We start from the raw sequence: 20,217 nt of genomic DNA on the forward strand, positions 1-20,217 counted from the left end.
CACTAACCCTAGGCCAAGAGATCTATCTTTTTAGTAGTTACAGGGTCCATTTCTGTATCTTCACAGAATTGGGACACTATTTTAGTTAAAAGCAGGGTGGCCAGGAGACTGTAGAACTCTACAGAAAATGGAATGAACACCAACTATTCTTATTAAATAATTGGGAATTTTCTCATGGAAGTCAAGGGTGGCACCAAAAGCCACAGAGCATCCCTTGGTGCGGGTTTTTGAAAATGAGCAGCAAAACGAAATGAAAAAGCAATTGCTCAGAATCTGTGGCTCATTACATACAGTTATAGAGAGGTAATTCTCTTCTACCTTGTGGTTGTTGCTGTATGACTACTGTCAGCTTCCCGGCTTATTTTAAGAGGATATACTGTATTGCGACAGCACATCAGAGTGACATGCATTTGACTTTGTCAACTTTACACACTAGACATGAAGTTCAAGTAGTAACAACTTTCCAAGTTTTAATAGCCCTGAAAGGGAAATCAGAGCAGTGTTCTCAGTGATTTACGTCGTCATCAACGGCAGTGCTGGATGCCAAGTTACTATGAGGGACATCGTATTTGGCCCTAGGTACATTAGGTGGTAGATGCTCTTCTGAGAGTCTACAGTCTCTCAGGCACTCAAGACGTATGTGGAAAAGGTAAGCAAAAGGTAAATAATTAGGGAGGGTGACTTTGATGTCAGACTAGACTTGGGTCCAAATCCCATCACTGTCACTTACAACTGTGACTTTAAACAAAAAGTTGTTTAAACTCATTGATGCTCAGCTTCCCCATCTGTGAAAGAGAAAAACACCTCCTTTACAGAGTTGTAGGTGTTAAGAGGTAATGGAAGTAAATGTTAAGTGCAGCCCCGGCATGTGGCGAGCTCTCAGTAAATGGTAGTCGGTATTAATGTTGCTGCTTTTCTTGCTGTTAAGAGCGACACAGGCCAGGGGCGCGTGGGTGGCTCAGTCAGTTGGGTGTCTGACTCTTGATTTCGGCCCAGGTAATGATCTCATGGATCACGAGTTTGAGCCCTGCATTGGGCTCTAGGCTGGCAGTGCAGGGCCTGCTTGCTATTCTCTCTCTCCCTCTCTGCCCCTCTCCTGCTTGCACATGCTTTCTCTCTCTCTCTCTCAAAATAAATAAATAAATCAACTTTAAAGAACAATTAAAAGTAATAGTAATAATAATAATAATAATAATAATAAAGAGTAACACAGGACAGCAACAACACTAAATGTGGAAATGGAGACTGATATCTAAGGGCTAAGGTCTCAGAGGTTGGCTTTATGAAGGAAATGAATATGAGCAAGTTGGGAAGGTCAAAGTAGGACTTAGAAATCAGAGAGAGGAAAGGGTGTTACAGAGTGAGAGAACAGGTTAAACTAAGGCACTCCTAGTGAGCACCAGAGAACCATGCCCCTGCTGACATGTGAGGGTGCCCTGACAAGTGATGGAGAGTTAACACTGCCATCCGATTGCTATCCTTCAGCAGCCCCACTCCAACCCTTTGATATTAACAAATGAGGCTTTCTCAATATTATCTAAAGTGCTATATAAATGCTGCATACAAAGAAGTCCCTTGGCCTTTCCTTCCAATCAGATTGCTGCCCAGAAGCCTCTCTTAGGTAGAAATTCATGAGCTATCACTTCATGCGTGCCTCCAAACCTGGACATGTAGCTAGTAAGGAATTATTTTTAATGCTAGGTACCTAAATGATTCCTTCTGAAAGGAATCCTTTCAGAAATGCACACTAAAAGATGTATAAATGGAATCAAATGATGACTTGGGTTGCATCAAAATGATATGGGGTGGGGGAGTGGGTGGAGCTATAGATGAAATAAGATTGGCTATCAGTTGGTAACTATTGAAGGTAGGTGATGAGTACATGGTAGTTAATTATATTACTCCATTTACTTTTTTACATGTTTGAGTTTTCCCATAAAAAAGGAAGAAAGCAAAACCAAAAACAAAAATTCCTGGAAATCTATATGTAAACCTACCATGTTACTTTTAATTGCATGTTTTATGTTTAGGGACATATATTCATCTTCATTTCTGTATGTTCATATACATTGAACGGGCTTGATTTCTTTTACAAAGTCAGAAAGGTGTCAATATTAGCCATTAACCCTCAGGGGTATTCCAGCAAACTGATGTCTGGAAATGGAAGGTGAAAAAAATGTTTCTTTGTTCTTCTCTTATTCTGTCTGACAAATGAGATTTTATGTCTTTCTAGCTAACCTGTAGAATGCCATGCCCACCAATAGACTAATGGAGGGACAAAGTCAGACTAACAGAGGAAGCTTCCTAAACACTCAAAGGAAGATTAAGTTCAGAGAACTAGGTTGGTTCATTCCATGTTCATAGCTCAGCTTGACCTTAGAATTCCTGAAATAAATAGACGGCCCATGGCTGATTGCTAAATATTGAAATCCATCACCAAAAGTTCCACACAATTAAAAAATCAATAGCTGTTTATAATTTCTTCACACTAAAATGCTTTTAATCACAATTCCATCCTTGTGTAGGCTAACTATACATAGATTTAAGGTATTTTGTCATGTATTTTTTCTTCCTTAAAAGTTGACTTGAAAAGTAGTAACAATATTACATGGTAATTTGAAAGAACTAATACCAACTTAAAAATCATATCCTTTCTGCAGAGTAGTGGAAAGAACTGGAATGGAGTCAGCAAATGAGTGTTCAAGTTCTGGGTCTATTATACACTAGCTGTGTGACTTTTAATTCTCATGAATATCCGTCTCACCCCCAACCTTAAAGTAATAATAGTAAACTTACTATGCACTTAGTATGTGACAAAACTATTCTAGAATTTATGTGTGAACCAAATAAAACCTCAAAATGACCCTATGAAGTAGGTGTTATTTTTATTATCATCCCCATTTTATAAGTTAGGAAAAAGTCCTGGAGAGGTTAGTAACTTACTCTAGGCAACTTGACTAGTAAGTGATGGAGGAGGCTGCCTTTAAACTGAGCTCTCAAGCATTATGCAACCTACGCCTTCACAATACTCCCTAAAAATAAAATTAAACAATATATGGTTAGTATAATATATAATTTATACTCTTTTAAAACATTTTTAAACATGTTTGTTTTTGAGAAAGAGAGACAGAGCACGGACAGGGGAGGGGCAGCGAGAGGCACACATACACAGAATGTGAAGCAGGCTCCAGGCTCTGAGCGGTCAGCACAGAGCCTGACACGGGGCTTGAACTCATGAACTGTGAGATCATGACCTGAGCCAAAGTTGGACACTTACCCAACTGAACCACCCAACTGCCTCTAATCTAAATATTTTATACTCTTATCTACTAAAAAAAGTTAGTAAGAGTCTTTCGTGTACTATAAAAGCACAAGACAAATATTAGAGTATTATTTTCTTCCTGGGAAAGATAATAAATATTCTTAGGTATTATAGATTTAGCCATGCATAGGGAGGAATGGTACCAGAATCTTAATGCCAGTGAATAAAAGAAAAACTATGTCAATAGCTCTTGAACTTCATTGTACATTGATTCACTGTGATATCTGTTCAAAATCAGACACCCTAGGCTCCACTCCTTCTAAATTTGTTACATGTGGGGTAGAAGCCAATAATATATGCTTTTATAAGAGGCTCTGCAAAAGATTTTGATGCAAGTAGCTTACAGACATTATTGAGAAGTATTGGTTGATGTTTAAAGCTCTGTAAGTGTATGGACTGAATTGTGTCCCTCCAAAATTCAGGTGTTGAAGCCCTAACCCCCCAGTACTTCAGAATGTGACTGTGTGTGAATATAAGGCCTTTAGCAAGGTAATGAAGTTAAAACGAGGTTGTTAGGGTGGGCCCTAATCCAATATAACTGGTGTCCTTAGAGAACACGGACACGGAACAAACATGAGAAGACACGACAAAAAGGTGGGCATCTGCAAGCCAGTTAGAGATTGCTCAGAAAAAAAAAGCTGCTGACAACTTGGGCTAGGACTCCTGGCCTCCAGAATTGTGAGAAAATACATTTCTGTTATTTAAGGCATTTGGTCTGGTATTTTGTCATAGGGTCCCTGGTAAAAGTAAAACACTGTGAAGTGAAAATAAGTAGCTGATATGGTGATTTGGTGATTAAAGTTCCTGAAGTGTACTAAAGACAAATGAATTAGCCATATTAAAAGAGCTCATTGTTTTTCACTCTTTGTTCTAGGCTGATTATTTAGTAGCTGAACCTGACTAACAAGAAGGCGTGTGCTAGTAAGATATTCTTCCTATAAGTAAAGTTCTCTACTACTGGACTACTTCCCTAAGGCTCTATAACTATCTATAACCCAACAGATCATATTTTTAGTATATATACATTCTCCCACTGAAATATTCATCTCTTTCATTCATATCTATCTATCTATCTATCTACTCATTCAGCTATCCATTTGTTCATCCATCTATCCATCCATTTAATCAATATTTATTGAATACGATGTGCTGGTTGCCATTTTAGATACTGAAAAACCACTTCTTATTTCTGGGAAGATAAAAGCCCCCAAAAAGTTCTGAATGAAAACTCTACAGTTTCATTTAAATAAACTCAAGTGCCCTTAGTATGCATTTAAGTACAGAAATAAAGAACTGGTCCAGGGGGATTCCAGTGGATTGGTATCTAAAAGGAGAGAAACTACAGCTTAGCTCTAGAGAGTTCTAGGCAGACCGGTTTAGCTTTGCCAAATCTTCCAGTGTTTTAAGGGAACCTTCATAAAGCTGGTATTTTTGTAACTTTGCCATTTATAGTGCTGGTGAAATAATCTGGATTTTTCAAAAATATTACGTGAGCCAAATGAAACAAATTTATTATTTAGACACCTAGACACCCCTAAGGGCTACCAGTTTGTAGCTCTCTGCTTAGACTCTGAGGACGCAGTGTTACAAAAGTGTTGGAATTTTTCCATATCTGTTGTCTTCATTATTTGATTTCCAGTGAATTCACAACTAAATAAGTTGGCTTTCAACTTATGATGGCTGTTGCATCAACCGTTTAATGACTAAAGAAACCTGAGAACTGCCTAATGTCTTCTCTATGATTATGAAAGTGTGGGATCCACGAGGCAGGCAAGGTCTTCATCTGGGAAAGAAGTGATGAAGCTCTGTTCCTACCTTCATCATGACCTTCTCCAGCCTCTGCACAAGACTGCAAGGGCTGGGACCATGTTTTGTTCAGCATCCTTATAAGTGCACCAGTCACTACTTGGCATGATTCCCTGCAGGATCCATGCTTGATAAATGTTTGCTGAATCCACGGATGTTCTTCAATTCTGACTTAAAATCTGGAGTGAAAACTGATTGTTGCTGAAATAGTTCCCATTTAGTTAAAACTTTTTTATCTTTACGGTCATGTCTACATGACAACAAATTAGCTATTTTAGACAACTCCTCAAGAAAAACAATCAGACAAATCACACTTGGAATGATACAGAGATCATCTAAGCAACTGTTGTATCTCTAGTCAAATCATGTCTTGTTCTCATTCTATTTTATCCTAGACTGAGAAGACAGGCAAAATGGAATAAGGAAAGACCAATACATTTTGAGTAGCTTTTTTTTGATTGAAGTTGTATCTCAGACTTCACATTACACTACTAGTTGGTCTTGCTTTACTAACAGTAAAATAGGATTTGTACAGTTCACCTCTATAGCCTGGCAATTTAGAGAACTACTACACTTTTTCTCAAATAAATGAAAAATTCACATGTGTCCTTAAAATATAGAAAGCACCAATGACAAAAAACAAATAACAGGCAACCAAAAAAATCCTTCCTGGAAGATTTTAAAAATATCTTAAGTAAAAAATGTTTATGTAAGTTAAGTTATTTTTAAAGGGTAGAGAATCCTAAGCCTTCTACCATTGTACAAATAAGTATGGGGGGAAAATATCATTATATAAACATCACCTGCAAATTTCATTCTTCACATGTATCAGGGAGCTCATAAAATTTGCGGTGGAAAGTATATTTGTTATACTGTAAAAAGTAACTCCTTAAGAAAAATGATGAAAGCCTGAATGCCAATGGAGTCTTTTTTTTTAACTCAACATAGTCAATAAAATGCAAATATGTCTTACATTTCACAAATGTCTCTGGACTTGGAACACCTACATGCATAATTAAACTTGGAGCGCATTCTAACTCGTAACACCCACAGTGAGTCCTTTTCCTATTTTTAAAAATCGTTCTGCCCCATTCAACAGACATCTTAGCAAATGCAGTATACACATCTGGAAGTTCTATGCCATAAATGTCACAGTGTTAGCAATCTGAGTGTTCACAAAACCATCCTCACAAACTGAGACACCAACAACTTTATGACTAAAACCCCAGCCCCTTAATGTCTGTAAAATGTTCTCATCATGTGGTTGATTTCAGTCTTTCTTTGATTCCATATAAAAACATAACCAATTTTTCCATTTAAGTTCCTGCAAATCTCAGAAATGATCTAGATGTTTCATCTGAAGCAAGCCAAGTGATGTAACTGGGCATTCTTAATTTTTCTTTGAAAAAATAAGAGAGTTGATATTTGACTGACTTATTACACGAATCCAGCTACATTTCCTGACCCAGCTGTAGCTGCCCTGAGAGCTGAAAGCTCTCACACATTTTTAAAGAACTGTAGCTCAGGAAGTAACCTTTGTTCAGGTTGACCATGAACTAGGAGTAAGACAACACATTTCTACAATTTGACTTCCAGAAATTTTCTGTGAAATTGACCTTCCCGGATAAAAGTTTAACGTTTCATTAGTGCAACAAGTAAAGATATTGTTAAAAGGAGGACTGATGACGTCATCAAACAGCCAAGTTGTTAGAGAATTTAGAGCACAGCTACCGGGTAGCTGAGAAGAGTAAGGAGGTAAGTGCCAAGTGATTGGCACTTGGTAAGAACTTGGACCTGAATGACCAAGCCTGACACTCTTATTTTACAGACAAGAAAACTGAGGCTGGAGAGATATACTCTTACCATTTATTCCTTGCGAGGGTTGCCAAAAGTGTAAGGAAAAGAAATGATTTGAAGCCCAGAGTAACTGAAGGACTTTCTCTGATATTACACTCTTTTAGTTATTCAAGTTATACAAATTAATTTTCATGCCCTCGTTTGATGGGATTTTTCCAATTCTCCCCTATGAATGGCTCTATTCTACTCCTGAAGATTTTATGTCCTGGTTCCAAAAATAAAACTAAGTTGAGGGAAGGCATATCCCTAATCATTGCACTTCCATTATTTATTCTAAAAACATTAAGTTAAAATTATTCCAGGGCTTGACAATTTAATGTGATGGGAGCTCAAACCACATCATTTTAACAAATTTAACAAATTCCCCCCACAGCCCACAGCTCCTGTCTGCTGTGCTCCCCTTCAAAGGGCTAGTCCGCTGTCTTCGGCACTAAGGAAATCTCTCAAAGTCAACCAAGCTGCTTCTGGCCAGATCTGAAGAAACTAGAAATCTTGGTCAATATTGATCTTCACAGGTATTTTTACCTTTAATTTTTGTACGCCTGGAACTCAAATGAAACACCATCCTGAAAAGGCAGGGCTCAGCCCAGAGTGGCCTGGCTGCCCATCTGCACCTGTCGCCCCTTACCTGTTTGCAAGACTACAGTTCTCTCTTCTCTATCCAGAGACACAATCCTGAAGTTATAGATGGTTCCCGCTTGTAAATCCTTGGGGTAACATCCATAGGTGATGTTGTCTATCCGCGTGGGGTGGCACAATGCGACCCCTGACATGTCACTGCTATAGATGAGGCTGAAGTTACAGGGTGACCCCAAAGTTCTCCACTGGAGAGACACGGACCGGCTGGAGACCTTGGACTCTGTCAGGGTGACGTTACATCTCACTGGCTCCCCCAGACCAGCCTGCAAAGGAACCAGAGGCAGGTGAAGCCCACAGTCTAGACTGCCCAGGAACTTGTCCACTGCAAGGTCGCTAAGCCGCCTCCTCAGCCCTCAGCCCCAGCCTCGGCCCATCCCTTTGCCCTCCAGCCAGAGAAAAGGCCCGCGGAGAAGGTGGGTGGCAACTTTCTCCCTAGCTGCTCTTTCCCGGGAACAGCTGGAGAAAGAAGGTGACTTTTGCGCCTTTGAAGTAGTGTGAGCTGTCAGTCCGGCTGGGGGCTCAGAAGAGGATCTTTCTTCCCAAAGGAGAGGAAGAAATCCTGCCGTCTCCCTCTGCAAAACACAACCCAGGCGACCCGACAGCGGAGTGGGACTTCGGTCGTCGGCGGGGAGGGGCGCGTCCGCCCGCGACCCCTGTCGGGCCACTCACCTGCAGCAGGCTCAGCGCGGTCCACAAGGCCAGCCCGGCTCCATGGCTCAGCATCGCGCTCGGCGGTGACCACCCGGACTCGGCAGAGGGGCTGGGGGCGCGGGGCGGCCCCGACGGCCGGCGCGAGGGGCCACCTGTTGCGAGCGCTCAGCGCGCCCCGCGGGCGCACAGCGCTTCCCTCCCGGCTGGCGACGCGCAGGGGCCGCCGCTGCTGCCGCTGCTGCTGCTGCCGCCCCGGGCGGGCTGCGGACGCGAGAGGCGGCGGGGGCAGGCGGCGCGCCGCCCTTCCCACGCTGCCATGCTGACCCGCGCTGCCTCGCCCCGGGCCCCGGCCGCGGACTTCCGCAATCAAAAGGCAATTTCCTCGTCTCCCGGCAAAGGAACAATGCGCCGGCAAGGGAGGGAGCCCCGAGGAGCCAACGCCCGAGGCTGCCACGAGGGCCCCCCCCGCGACGCGGGCCACGCTGTCGCCCACCGCAGCCCACTGCCCCGCGCCGCCGCCTCCGCGGCCCGGGGGTCCCGTCGGGCCCCACCGAGCTCTGCCTCCTCCTCCTCCTCTCCCGGACTTTCACTTCTTTCCCACCCAGTGGCCCTCCTCCCTGCCGTCGTAGCCAGGATCCGTACTTGCTCCCTCTCACTTTCCAGCTCCCCCCTCCGCCCCCTACCTCCCTCCACGCCCAGCGCCTCCCCCCTCCCTATCTTCCTTCCTATCTTCCTCATCTGCTTTCTCCAGGGCCTCTTTTCCCAGGATTAAACTTGACCACAGCAGATTTCCCTAGGTCGCCTACAGTCCTTCCTGAAGCCTTTTATTAGAGTGCTCTTGCCTTTCTCACCTCAAAACACTCACTTGTCCCAGTGCACACCCCCCTGACACACCAGCGACAGAACAAGACCCCCCCCCCCCAGGATCTTGTCCATTGTCCACTTGACCTTTTTTGTTTTTTTCTCTGCCATTCACTTTCCCCTTTCTCCTGTCTAGAGGTCCTCCCTAAATCTGATGCAAATGGTGCTGACCAAGAACAAATATAATCACTCCCAGTTGTTCATCCCACAAAGCAAACCGCAAAGCAGTTTCATCACTGACCATCCAGTAGTTAAAACCGTTTCATCCATAATTGTCCAAGCAATAGAAGAAAGCAATAAAACTCTCCTTTGTGGAAAATACCATGCATGGCTCAGCTCCCACACATAACGAAAATTGGAATTTACTCCGTTTTCAGCACTAACTTTATGCTTTTTAGCAACTGCCTGGGTACCTGAGTGATCATGTATCTGAAAATGGCTTTTAAAAGAGTTCCTAATAACCAAAGAGCAAAAATGTTTGATTGCACACAGATGATAAAAGCAAAATATTGCAACAACTTTTATAATGCTCGGTTGCTTTTCTTGGGTGTCATCCCTGACAACTGCCAAAAAAGATAAGATTTTACGTTTTAATTTTCAAAACAGAATACTCTGGAGCTAAAGCAATAGGAAGAAAGTCATATTCCCTTCTTTTTCAGACAGGCAGATTATACATAAAGCTATATTATTGACTTCTATATCAACTGTATCTACTCTGAGGATAAGCAGAAAAGGGAACGTTGTTCCAATTTTTTTTAGAAAATATGTTCTTAAGAAATCTTTTAATGAAAACATGAAATTCCTACCCTTTCAGAGATTCTACGGGCTTTAAATCTGCAAGACCTCAGATTTCCTTTTCAAGTTCGCAGACACTCAAAGGTCAAACCTAAACATGTGCGCATTTCAGGGAAGATGGAAGGAACCTTTCCTATTTCTCTGCCCACATGACTTGCCTTCCAAGAGAGCTTTTTTGGCCCTCTGTATTTTGTCCCCAAGTTCAATGGCTTTTCACAGCCTGGCATGCCTTTCTGCAGCGTCAGAGATGGTCCCCTCCACTCTCCATTAGATACTGCCAGCCCACAGGCTGCCCTCAGCCCTTACGTGAGTCTTTTTGCCACTTCATTGCTTTTTTTCAACATTACCTTTTTCTTTTCTTGCTGTATTCAGAAAACAATGTGGTTTCCTTGTCTGTAAAACTGGAATTGTATCACTCTAAATACTTCCCAGAGCTGTTATGAAGAATGAATAAGGTCACAGATGTTAAAGCATCTTTGTAAACTTGAATTTGCCATCTAGGTGTTGGTTTGCCTGGTAATAGATAGCATCCTGGTCACATTTTTTTTTCTCTCTTTTAAATTCATCCATCACGTAAGTTGCACTTTTCTAACTTCTGCCTATCTTTCGCTTTGTCCTTTCCATTGAGGTTTATAATATTTTCTCATAAATTGCCCCTCAGAGTTGAAGTCTTCTCACCCAAATACACTAAATACCCTCTGTCCTTTGTGGAAATCTATAAATCCTGTCTCCTCCAAGTTTGGCCAACAATTTTTGTTTTCTTTTAAACACTACATGCCACAACCTACTGTACCGTATAAGTTAATCTAAAATTGTATTTCATTTTCAATATACTTTCTAACATTCTACCTATAATCCTAAAGTGTAGGCAAATGCACCAAAAAAAAAGGCAAAATTTAAAGCACTAATCAAACAAGGCAATCACAAAATATCCTCACAAAACAGTTTAGATGCTTACAAATTCCGTTATTAGAAGTGATTCGTTAAGAATGCCCTCGGAAATAGGAATTCGGAAAAGAAGAAATGGTTTCTTTAAATAGGATTCTTTTTTTTTTCATGTTTATGTATTTATTTTGAGAAGAGAGAGCATGTGAGCACAAGCAGGGGAGGGTCAGAGAGAGGGAGAGAGAGAGAATCCCAACCAGCCTCCACACTGTCAGCACAGAACGCGATGTGGAGCTAAAATTTATGAATCGTGAGGTCATGACCTGCCGAAATTAAGAGGTGGACGCCTAACCAACTGAGCCATCCAGGTGCCCCAGTAAGGTTCTTTTATTTTTGATCTACCAAAGAGAGGCACGTGTATTTAGAGTCATGTGTCATCACTTATCTATTTTACTATCAGTGTATGTGAAGAACCATAGCAATGCACTAAGGAAAGGACCAGTAGTCAGGGCATTTCTTTTCCAAAGTTATATGACTCCTAGTTCTTTTTCTTGGAGAATCTTAAGACTTACAGCAGAGTTCCCCCCCAAAATTAGTGGTTCTTAAATAGCCCATAAGGACTAATATGGTATGAAACAACAAGGAAAACTTAAAACTCAGGCTTTTACTGATTACATTTTTCTTCTTAAAAAACACTTGCATTAATAAGAGAAACCAGAGAGAATTGTAACGGATTCAAGGCGGTGTGGGACTGGGGAAAGTTGCCAGATGTCGTTTTTTCTATGAGGAGTTTATTTGAAAGTACTGTGCAAAGTATAAATAAATTGACTCATTCTTCTTCTTTGTTCTCATCTTTGTTTGGAGTTCCTCAACTTCTTTTAAGCCTATTTATCCTGCATATGCTTTAGAGGTTACTGCATTCCAGGAATTTGGGACCAGCCACTCCATAACTTCTCAGGGGACAACGTCTTCTCTTTGCCACTTGGAAACATTTCCCAGACTACGTGGGAAGGGAGGGGATGCTTCTGATGAGACGCGAGTGGACAGACAGTAGCCTTTTAAACAAATTGTCTTAGCAATCATAATTTACATATTCATAAATTATGAATTCATGGATGAAAGCATGGCTCTTGTCAGCTTATGAACACAAATGTTGAACGACACAAGTGGATTTCAGGGGCCCAGGGGCCACACCTTGAGAACTGCTACTTCAGATCAGGGTTTGAGCTGGGTGTGGGAAAGGTTGGGGGGCTGAGGGGAAGCGGGGAGCAGACTGGTAAAGTTACTGGTTAATCCAGACTCCTCACTTATGACCTAAAACTCCGTTCATGACCTGGCATCTCTTCTGCTTGCCTCCTATGCTCCAGCGGCCTTGGTCTGATAATGCATTTACTCACTGACTCGGTAAATATTGACTGAGCACCTACTGTGTACCTGACACAGAGCTGACTTTGTCGGGCTTTATGCCTGCTTTTTCATCTCCTTGGACCACTCCTTCCTAGATTCTCTGCTTGGTTATCTTCCTCTCAACCTTTAGGTCTCAGCTTTAAACACACTCCTACGATAGGGCCAGACCCTTTCTGACCACCCAAGGAAAAAGTGTCCTTTTATAATTATTCCTGTCATCAATCCATTTATTTAATTCAGCGCGTTGAGGACACTTGTTACAATATAATGCTTGTGACTGCCTGCCTTTCCCAGGCATATGGAGAATTCCCTTTGGGCAGAGTCTTTGTCTGTCTTGTTCTTCTTGCTTGGTTAAAAGTTTCAACAAATATTTGTTGAATGAATGGATGAAGGAAGGAAGGAAGGAATCTTTGTAGCTGTTCAGTAAATACTGTCATGTGAATAAGTACTCTAAGCAAATGCTTCTAAACATGTTCTTGTTGGATGCCTCAAATATCTTGGAAAGAAGGGAGGAAAAGAAAAGAGAAAAAAAGGGCAAAGGGATAAAAGATTGATTTTGAACAGAAAGAGGTGGGAGGGAAGATAAAAGGAGGAAAGGAGAGAGGGGAGGAATTCCTATTCTTCAGTATGATGGTTCTCAGGTGCAGCATGGCATCTTCTGAGAACTTGCTAGAAATGTAAAGTCTAGGCCTTATCACAAGCTGAGGGATCAAAATGCCATGGTGGAGCCCAATAATCTTAATTAAATCCTGCAGCAGATACCATTTGTATTAAAGAGAGTTAATAATATCTTGTTGTTCTTTCTCTTATAAATTTAAATTCTGAGCTCTTTGGTTACAAGAAGCTATGTAAGTGATTTAGAAAGTCTTGAACTATTTTAGAATGTGTCAAATAAGTAAACTGGTGATATAATATATAACAGTATATTTTACTATGTATATTTAGAACAAATTTGATATTTATAACTTCTCAATAATGTGGATTATTGAGCATCTCAAAATGTGGATGCTAAAAGGAAAAAGAACCAACATGCAGCAAACTTAATAAGTATTAGATGATGGGTCAATTCTGCTCTTTTTCCTCCAAGGAAATAATTTTTTTTTATATTTATTTATTTTTGAGAGGGAGAGACAGAGCATGAGTGGGGGAGGGGCAGAGAGAGAGGGAGACACAGAATCCAAAGCAGGCTCCAGGCTCCGAACTGTCAGCACAGAGCCCGAGGTGGGGCTCGAACCCAAGAACCTCAAGATCATGACCTAAGCCAAAGTCCGATGCTTAACAGACTGAGCCACCCAGGCATCCCTCCAAGGAAGTACTTTTGTTATGCAACTCTCATGTGTGTACCCCCAGATATGGTTAAAAAGAAGAAGGCCTAGCAATCAGGCCTAAAAACGATTCTAAGATGGTGAATCCTTTCTAAGTTTTCTTTGAGCTGACTCAGTAGTAAATTATGACAGAAATGAAAACAGTTTTCACTAGCAGGTGTCATACATTTAAAGAGATGCGTTAAAATTTAAGGTAAGGTAATTGTGATAAGCAGTTGCTGCTTTTTTTTTTTTTTTTTAAAGGACCATGACTATCCTCTTTTGTGTTTAGAGGTACCATTTTGGGAGGCTTATATTTCAAGGAATCTTTCTAGCTTCCTGGTTCATAACCTTCCTAGGTCATAGGTGTCCAGGAAAATGGAAATAATAAAGGCATTTGGGGGAGAGAGGTTGCAAGGATTAAATGAGAAGGTGCATGTTGTATGTATAGCATGGTCCTTGAATAAAGGACTCAACAAATGTTAGATACTATGATTATTAGTAGTAATAATAGTATATTATAAATACCAATACATCACAGATGCCCAGCACCCAGTGATGCTAGAGCATGACAAAGTCCGTGGATGAGAATGTCTTTCTGAGAACATCCGAATGATAATACATTATCACGCCTTGCCATCTTGTACCCAAGAGAAGCCCTTCAGTAGATGAGCACAAAAGACATTTAACACTGCTCTGGCTGGCGGTCATGCCAACATTTTTTTAAGTCCTGGAAGGGAGGGGTGGGAGTGCACCAGGCTTCACTGTCTCCCTCAGACACATCTCTAAGGTTTCCTGATACTTTTTTTCTACAACAGTTTCCACCCTCTTCTCCTCCCCTAGGTTTTTTTTTTTTAATTTTTTTCCTTAAGTCTGGTGGAAAAGGACTTTGCATAGCTTTTGCCCCCGCTTTGTAACCATACACAGACGGATGACTTAAAATGATGTGACTGTAAACGAATCACCTTTCCAATCTCCAGTGCTTCCTCTCCAGCTTCAGTCCTGCTTTTCAGTCCCTCCCACCCTCGGAAACCTGTCTGCTCACAAATGCGAGGAGTCAAGGTATGAAGGCCTCCTGGGTCTGTGATCTTAATATTGTTTTTTAGAAATGGGAATATGTGGATAATGTTGAGAAAAATTGATTTTACGTGTAAAAAAAAACCCACTGGATTTTGATTTTTCTTTAAAAAAATTAAAAGATGGAGGCTTGCTGGGCCCCCATTCTGCCTGCCTCTTCCCCACAGCTCTCCTTTCTCTGCTGGATGAAGCAGATGCCAGGCACGCTAGAGTCCCCTGGATGTTGGGGCAAACAGTGATCAAAGTGGAAGATCAAAGGGTCTTATCATGTTTTTCAAAATGTAATGAAAAACCTGTTGGCTAGATTATAAGCCTTGTGAAGGGAAGAGTCATGTATCTCCATTAGCTAAGCCACATCCCCAGGTCGTGGGGACTTAATGCTACTTTATACTGACAGAGGAAACATTTATACCCCTACCACTAAACAAGGGCAGGACTAATTGTAAATCTGAAGCCAAATGTCATTCTTCAGCTGCTCCAATGCCACCCTGGAACCTTTAGCATCACAGAATCCAAGAATACCTAGCACCTAAGCCTTGGGATAAACTAGTGTCCAATCGTCCCCTGTTCCAAATGGACAGACCCTGACCACTTCATGGAACATCTACTGCTTCTCAAATAATCAGGACCACCAGGGTCAAAACTCTTAGCAAAGGACACTCTTTTTGATATTCTCTCCACAGTCGTGTTGTTCTGGGCTGGATGTACAACAGCCTTGCAGAAGGGGGAGCAAACACAAATGTTCCCGGACACACAGATAAAGGGCAAGCACCTAGTAAAGCTATTGCACATGGGGTGTACTTATTGGTCCAGATCTATTAGGAATCCAAAACAGGGGCGCCTGGGTGGCTCAGTCAGCAGAGCATCCGACTTCAGCTCAGGTCATGATCTGAGCTCAGGTTCGTGAGTTCGAGCCCTGCGTGGGGCTCTCTGCTGACAGCTCAGAGCCTGAAGCCTGCTTTGGATTCTGTGTCTCCCTGTCTCTCTCTGCCCCTCCCCCACTCGCACTCTGTCTCTGTCTCTCTCTCAAAAAATAAACATTAAAAAAAGAAAAAGAAAAAAGAAATCCAAAACAGAAGAGCTTTGAAGAAAAAGAGGTGCCTCCTCTGTACCATAGAAGGTTACATAGCTGGGATCTCATCTGGATTTAGCAATGGGAATATTCTGCTGCCAGGTCCCCCAAAGTGTGGGAAGAATGGAAAGGATTTTCATTTTAAAGATGGCTCCTGGAATTCATAGCATTTCCCCTTTCAGCGGTGTGGAGAGTAAGCTGGTGCAAACAATATGTAACTGGGGAAAGTTACAGAGAATTAAAGGACTTCATCTCTTGCAGAGCTTTTGGTATCTTATCTTCAAAATTATCAAGTGACTCATCCACCAGTTCCGACTCTTGGTTTTACTGTTCTTTCTTGCAAATTCATCATCATTTCTCTGTTGTTCACATCATCATTTCTGTGTTTGCTCTTCTCTTCCTCAGCCCCCACCTTCTCTCCCCCGGTCCTTGACCACGACAGACAGGTTTTAGTTCGTCGGAGCCTCTGGTCTATCCCTAACTCAGTAGCATCCTTGGATTCTGCCCTCTAAACCCTCCCCCTGCCTCTTTTATTTAAGAGACATAGAGAGCGATCAGGGAGGGGCAAAGAGAGAGAGGGAAACAGAAAATCCTAAGCAGGTTCCATGCTGTCCGCGCAGACCCCCAAAGTGGAGCTTGAACTCACCACCTGGAAGATCATGACCTGAACTGAAACCAAGAGTCAGATGATTAGCTGACTGAGCCACCCAGGCGCCCCTACCCTCTAAAAGCCCTTAAGCAAACTACTTTTTATTTTTTCAAACTTATACATTGTAAGAATTCCACAGAATGCTTCCATATATCTTTACCCAGACCCACGAATTCTGTTTGTTTTTTTATTTTAACATTCTGCCACATTTACTGTATTGTCTTCTTTCTCTCCGTATATACTGTTCTTACCTGAACCATTTCAGAGTTGGTGGTGTAATCTCAGTATAGTTATCACATTCAGAAAATTCAAATATTGTTACAATGCTTTCATCTACACTCCATATTTCATTGTTGTTCATTGCCTCAATAACGTCCTTTTTAGCATTTGGGTTTTGTTGTTGTTTGTTTGTTGCTTTTTTTCTGTAGTAAGGATCCAGCCTATGATCCTGTATTGCATTTTGTTGTCAAGTGTCTTAATCTTCTTTAATCTGAAACAATTCCTCAGCCTTTTCAAATAATCCTTATGACACTGACCTTTTTGAATGATACAGGCCAGTTATTTTCTTCTTTTTAATGTTTCTTTATTTTTGAGAGAGAGAGGAAGAGAGAGAGAGAGCAGGGGAGGGGCAGAGAGAGGCGGACGTAGGATCTGACCTGGGCTCTGAGCTGACAGCAGAGAGGCCGACATGGGGCTTGAACTCACAAAATACGAGGTCATGACCTGAGCCAAAGATGGACGGTTAACTGACTGAGCCACCCATGAGGCCTTAGGTCAGTTATTTCTATTGTGTTGTTCTCTGTTCGCATTTGTCAGATATTTCCATGTGATTAGATTCGGTTACATGGCTCCAGCCGAACTTTTCCCCCTCTCTTTCATTCAATGTCTGTTCTAACGAGCTGATTATTCAATTATTCTCCAAGGGATTGCAAACCTAATCGCACTTTACAATCAGTGGGGAGATTTTTACACTTTAGGTGCTGTGGTCCTACTTTAGTAGTAAATGCTGATTCACTAGGGCTGAGGCAGAATTTCAGAATCTGTATCTTCTAAAATCTCCCCTGGTGATTCTGAGGTCTGCAAGGCCAGGGCAAGAGCCACAGACTTCCTATCTCAATTAGCACATCCTTGCTTCTCCTTTGATGTCATTTCCCCCTTTCTTTGCCATTTTCCCCACTGCATCAACCCTTACCTGCTCAGGGAAACCGATGTGCCAGAGAAACGCTGGCATGTTAAAGAACCCATTTCAATGCACATGTTGTATTTCATGGTTGCATTTTTATGTGCACATCATTTATGTTGTGACAAAATATGAACATTGTCCTGTTTTTTGTACACAAAATAGAAAGTAATGCAAATCATAACAGAAGGAAAAGAAAAATCGTTGCGATTTAAAAGCTGGAGGGCCTCAAGTAAATACGAACTATATTACGCTGTTGGCACATGACAATCCACTTTAGCTGGCAACCTAAGAAAATGACAGCTCTTTGCCAGAATTAAGCTTGAATGATGCAAATTATAGATTAGGGTCTTTAGGAACACATCCCTTCCACAAAACATTACTCCCTAGGATGACCTTTCTGCACCATTTGCAGCCTCAGAATCTGCTTATATTTTATCCCATGCACACTAGAGAATCTAAGAGTTCTTCCTTGTTCAGGAGGAATGATGAGGGTTTTCTGTTTTCTGTTTTTGTTTTTTTGCTACATCTTTGCACTCCTCCTTCTGGATACTTGCCTCAATAAAGGGGGAGTATTGTCCTATCTTTAGTTCTGGCCACAGAATAGTGGTGGCAGTGGGGCACGTCCCTTCTATGCTGTAAGTAACACAATAAAGGAGGTCGCCCCAGACTTGATGGAGGTGTACGGAAGTGGGGATTTTCTGCATTTGCCTTGTTACTTATTTGGAGGCTCACAGTGGGCTGTGATCTCTTTGAAGGCCAAATGGAAGGAAACACAGAACTGTTAAACCCGGAGCGGCACCACAATGGCTATTCATGAACTGAGGAAACGCAATCCCTCTCCCAGGCCCGAGCCGGGGCAGGGTGGGGAGGGGAAGAAGGAGGTGTGCCTCCAGACAAGATTTATGGTTACTTAGCAGAATCAGCACCAATCGGGAACACTTTTTAATGCATGCCCAACATCTTATCCCCCTCAAAGCGTTTTCACGTAACAATGTCAGCGTATCTGGTTCTTACAACTCCGTGAGGCAGGCAGGGCAGGGATAATGAAGCAGGAACAAGAAGTTGGTGTTGATTGCTACAGTTATTGAATCCTTATCTCGTGGAGCCAGTGTACTAAGCACTTTGGCTACTCAGATTTTAATCCTCACACTGTGTTATAAGGCAGAGCACCCTTAGTCATCCTTATTTTGAAGTGGAAGCAATTATGACTGCAGTTGAGTAACCAGTAGATGCCACCACAGAGATTTAACCCAGGTTTCTCAGACACGGGGCCTCTACTTTTTACCACCGTACCGCACCGTCTCCACCAAGGTCACATGGTTGAAAAGGGGTCCAGATTGGACTGCTCTTAAGAGTCCACTGCTCAGGGGTGCCTGGGTGGCTCAGTGGGTTAAGCTTAAGTCATGATCTTGTGGTTCTTGGGTTGGGGCCCCACTCGGGGCTCTGTGCTGACAGCTCTGTGAGCCTGGAGCCTGCTTTGGATTCTGTATCTCCCTCTCTTTCTGCGCCTCCCCAACTTGCACTCTGTTAACGTTAAAAAAAAAAAAAAAAAAAGAGTGCACCTCCACTACTCAACAGACAGAAGCTGGTCAGATTTTGAAGCTAAAGTGAAGTCCAAGGCCCACCCTTTGGATACCACTTCTTCACATTCGATTCTTCCCCCTGTGCCCCAAACCCCAACCGGGGTCTCCCCCTCCGTGTGCAGACCTACTTCCTGCTGCCCCAGTCCTGCCAGTCTCACCTTGCCCATAGCAAATGGCTGACATACGCAGGGCACACATCTGACACCTCCATCCAGCTTCATCTGCAATTGTGCCCGTGCACAGAGACGCAGTGTATCTTTATGTAGGTGGTATATGGGGATGCCTGGCTGAGGGTGTGCCCGGGGGCTGGAACGCAGCCCGTGTTGTACTACCACGTCCTATCACTCACGGTGGAACCGTGCGCCTGGCAACATCCTTTTTTAATTACCACAAAGACCTGGGTCTTGCAGCAGTTCCCTGTCTTCCCAGCCTCCACGTGCCCACCCCGGGCCCCATTCCTTACGGGATGTACGCTCTGTGAAGGAATAGCAGGAGGCTGTAATTAGATAAATTAATTTCCATTCCCTGATTATTTAGCTTTTATAGCACCCTGCGCCACCCCCACAAGGCACAAAAGTGCCATCAATTTTGGGAAACCAAGGCATCTAGAAGCCTGAGAGGGAGACATTGTTGGTCAGGGACCAGATTTTTCTAGGTCAGTGTTTTGTTTTGTTTTGTTTTTAATGTTTATTTATTTTTGAGAGAGCACAAGTCAGGAAGGGCAGAGAGAAGGGGACAGAGGATCCAAAGTGGGCTCTGTGCTGATAGCAGTGAGCCAGATGTGGGGCTCAAACTCACAGACTGCAAGATAATGGCTTGAGCTGAAATTGGGCACTCAACCAACTGAGCCACCCAGGTGTCCCCTAGGTCAGTGGTTCTTAAACATCAAGTACATCCATGTGACTTGGAGGGCTTGTTAAAACACAGATTGCTGGGCCCTCCCCACCAGAGTTTCTGAATCAGTAGGTCTAGGGTAGGGCCCAAGTGGTTGCATTTCTCCCATCCAAGTACTAACCAGGCCCGACCCTGCTTAACTTCCGAGATCAGACGAGATCGGGTGCGTTCAGGGTGGTATGGCCGTAGACAAGTGGTTGCATTTCTAATGAGTTCTCAGTCTGGGGTCCAT

At 42.6% G+C, this 20,217-nt stretch overlaps 1 protein-coding gene across 1 annotated transcript in view; it reads right to left on the reverse strand.

Annotated features, from left to right (window-relative positions):
• PTPRB (protein tyrosine phosphatase receptor type B) overlaps nt 1-20,217 on the reverse strand; it is a 113,390-nt gene that overhangs the window by 75,282 nt on the left and 17,891 nt on the right. The window contains exon 4 of the mRNA XM_047066242.1: nt 7,614-7,887. Coding sequence (XP_046922198.1) covers nt 7,614-7,887 — 274 coding nt within the window. The remainder of the gene's footprint in view (nt 1-7,613; nt 7,888-20,217) is intronic.

This window comes from Lynx rufus, unplaced genomic scaffold (assembly GCF_022079265.1).
Source record: "Lynx rufus isolate CCGP_SWC_20201006 ecotype Redwood Valley unplaced genomic scaffold, mLynRuf1.p SCAF_7, whole genome shotgun sequence".
NCBI classification, from domain to species: domain Eukaryota; kingdom Metazoa; phylum Chordata; class Mammalia; order Carnivora; family Felidae; genus Lynx; species Lynx rufus.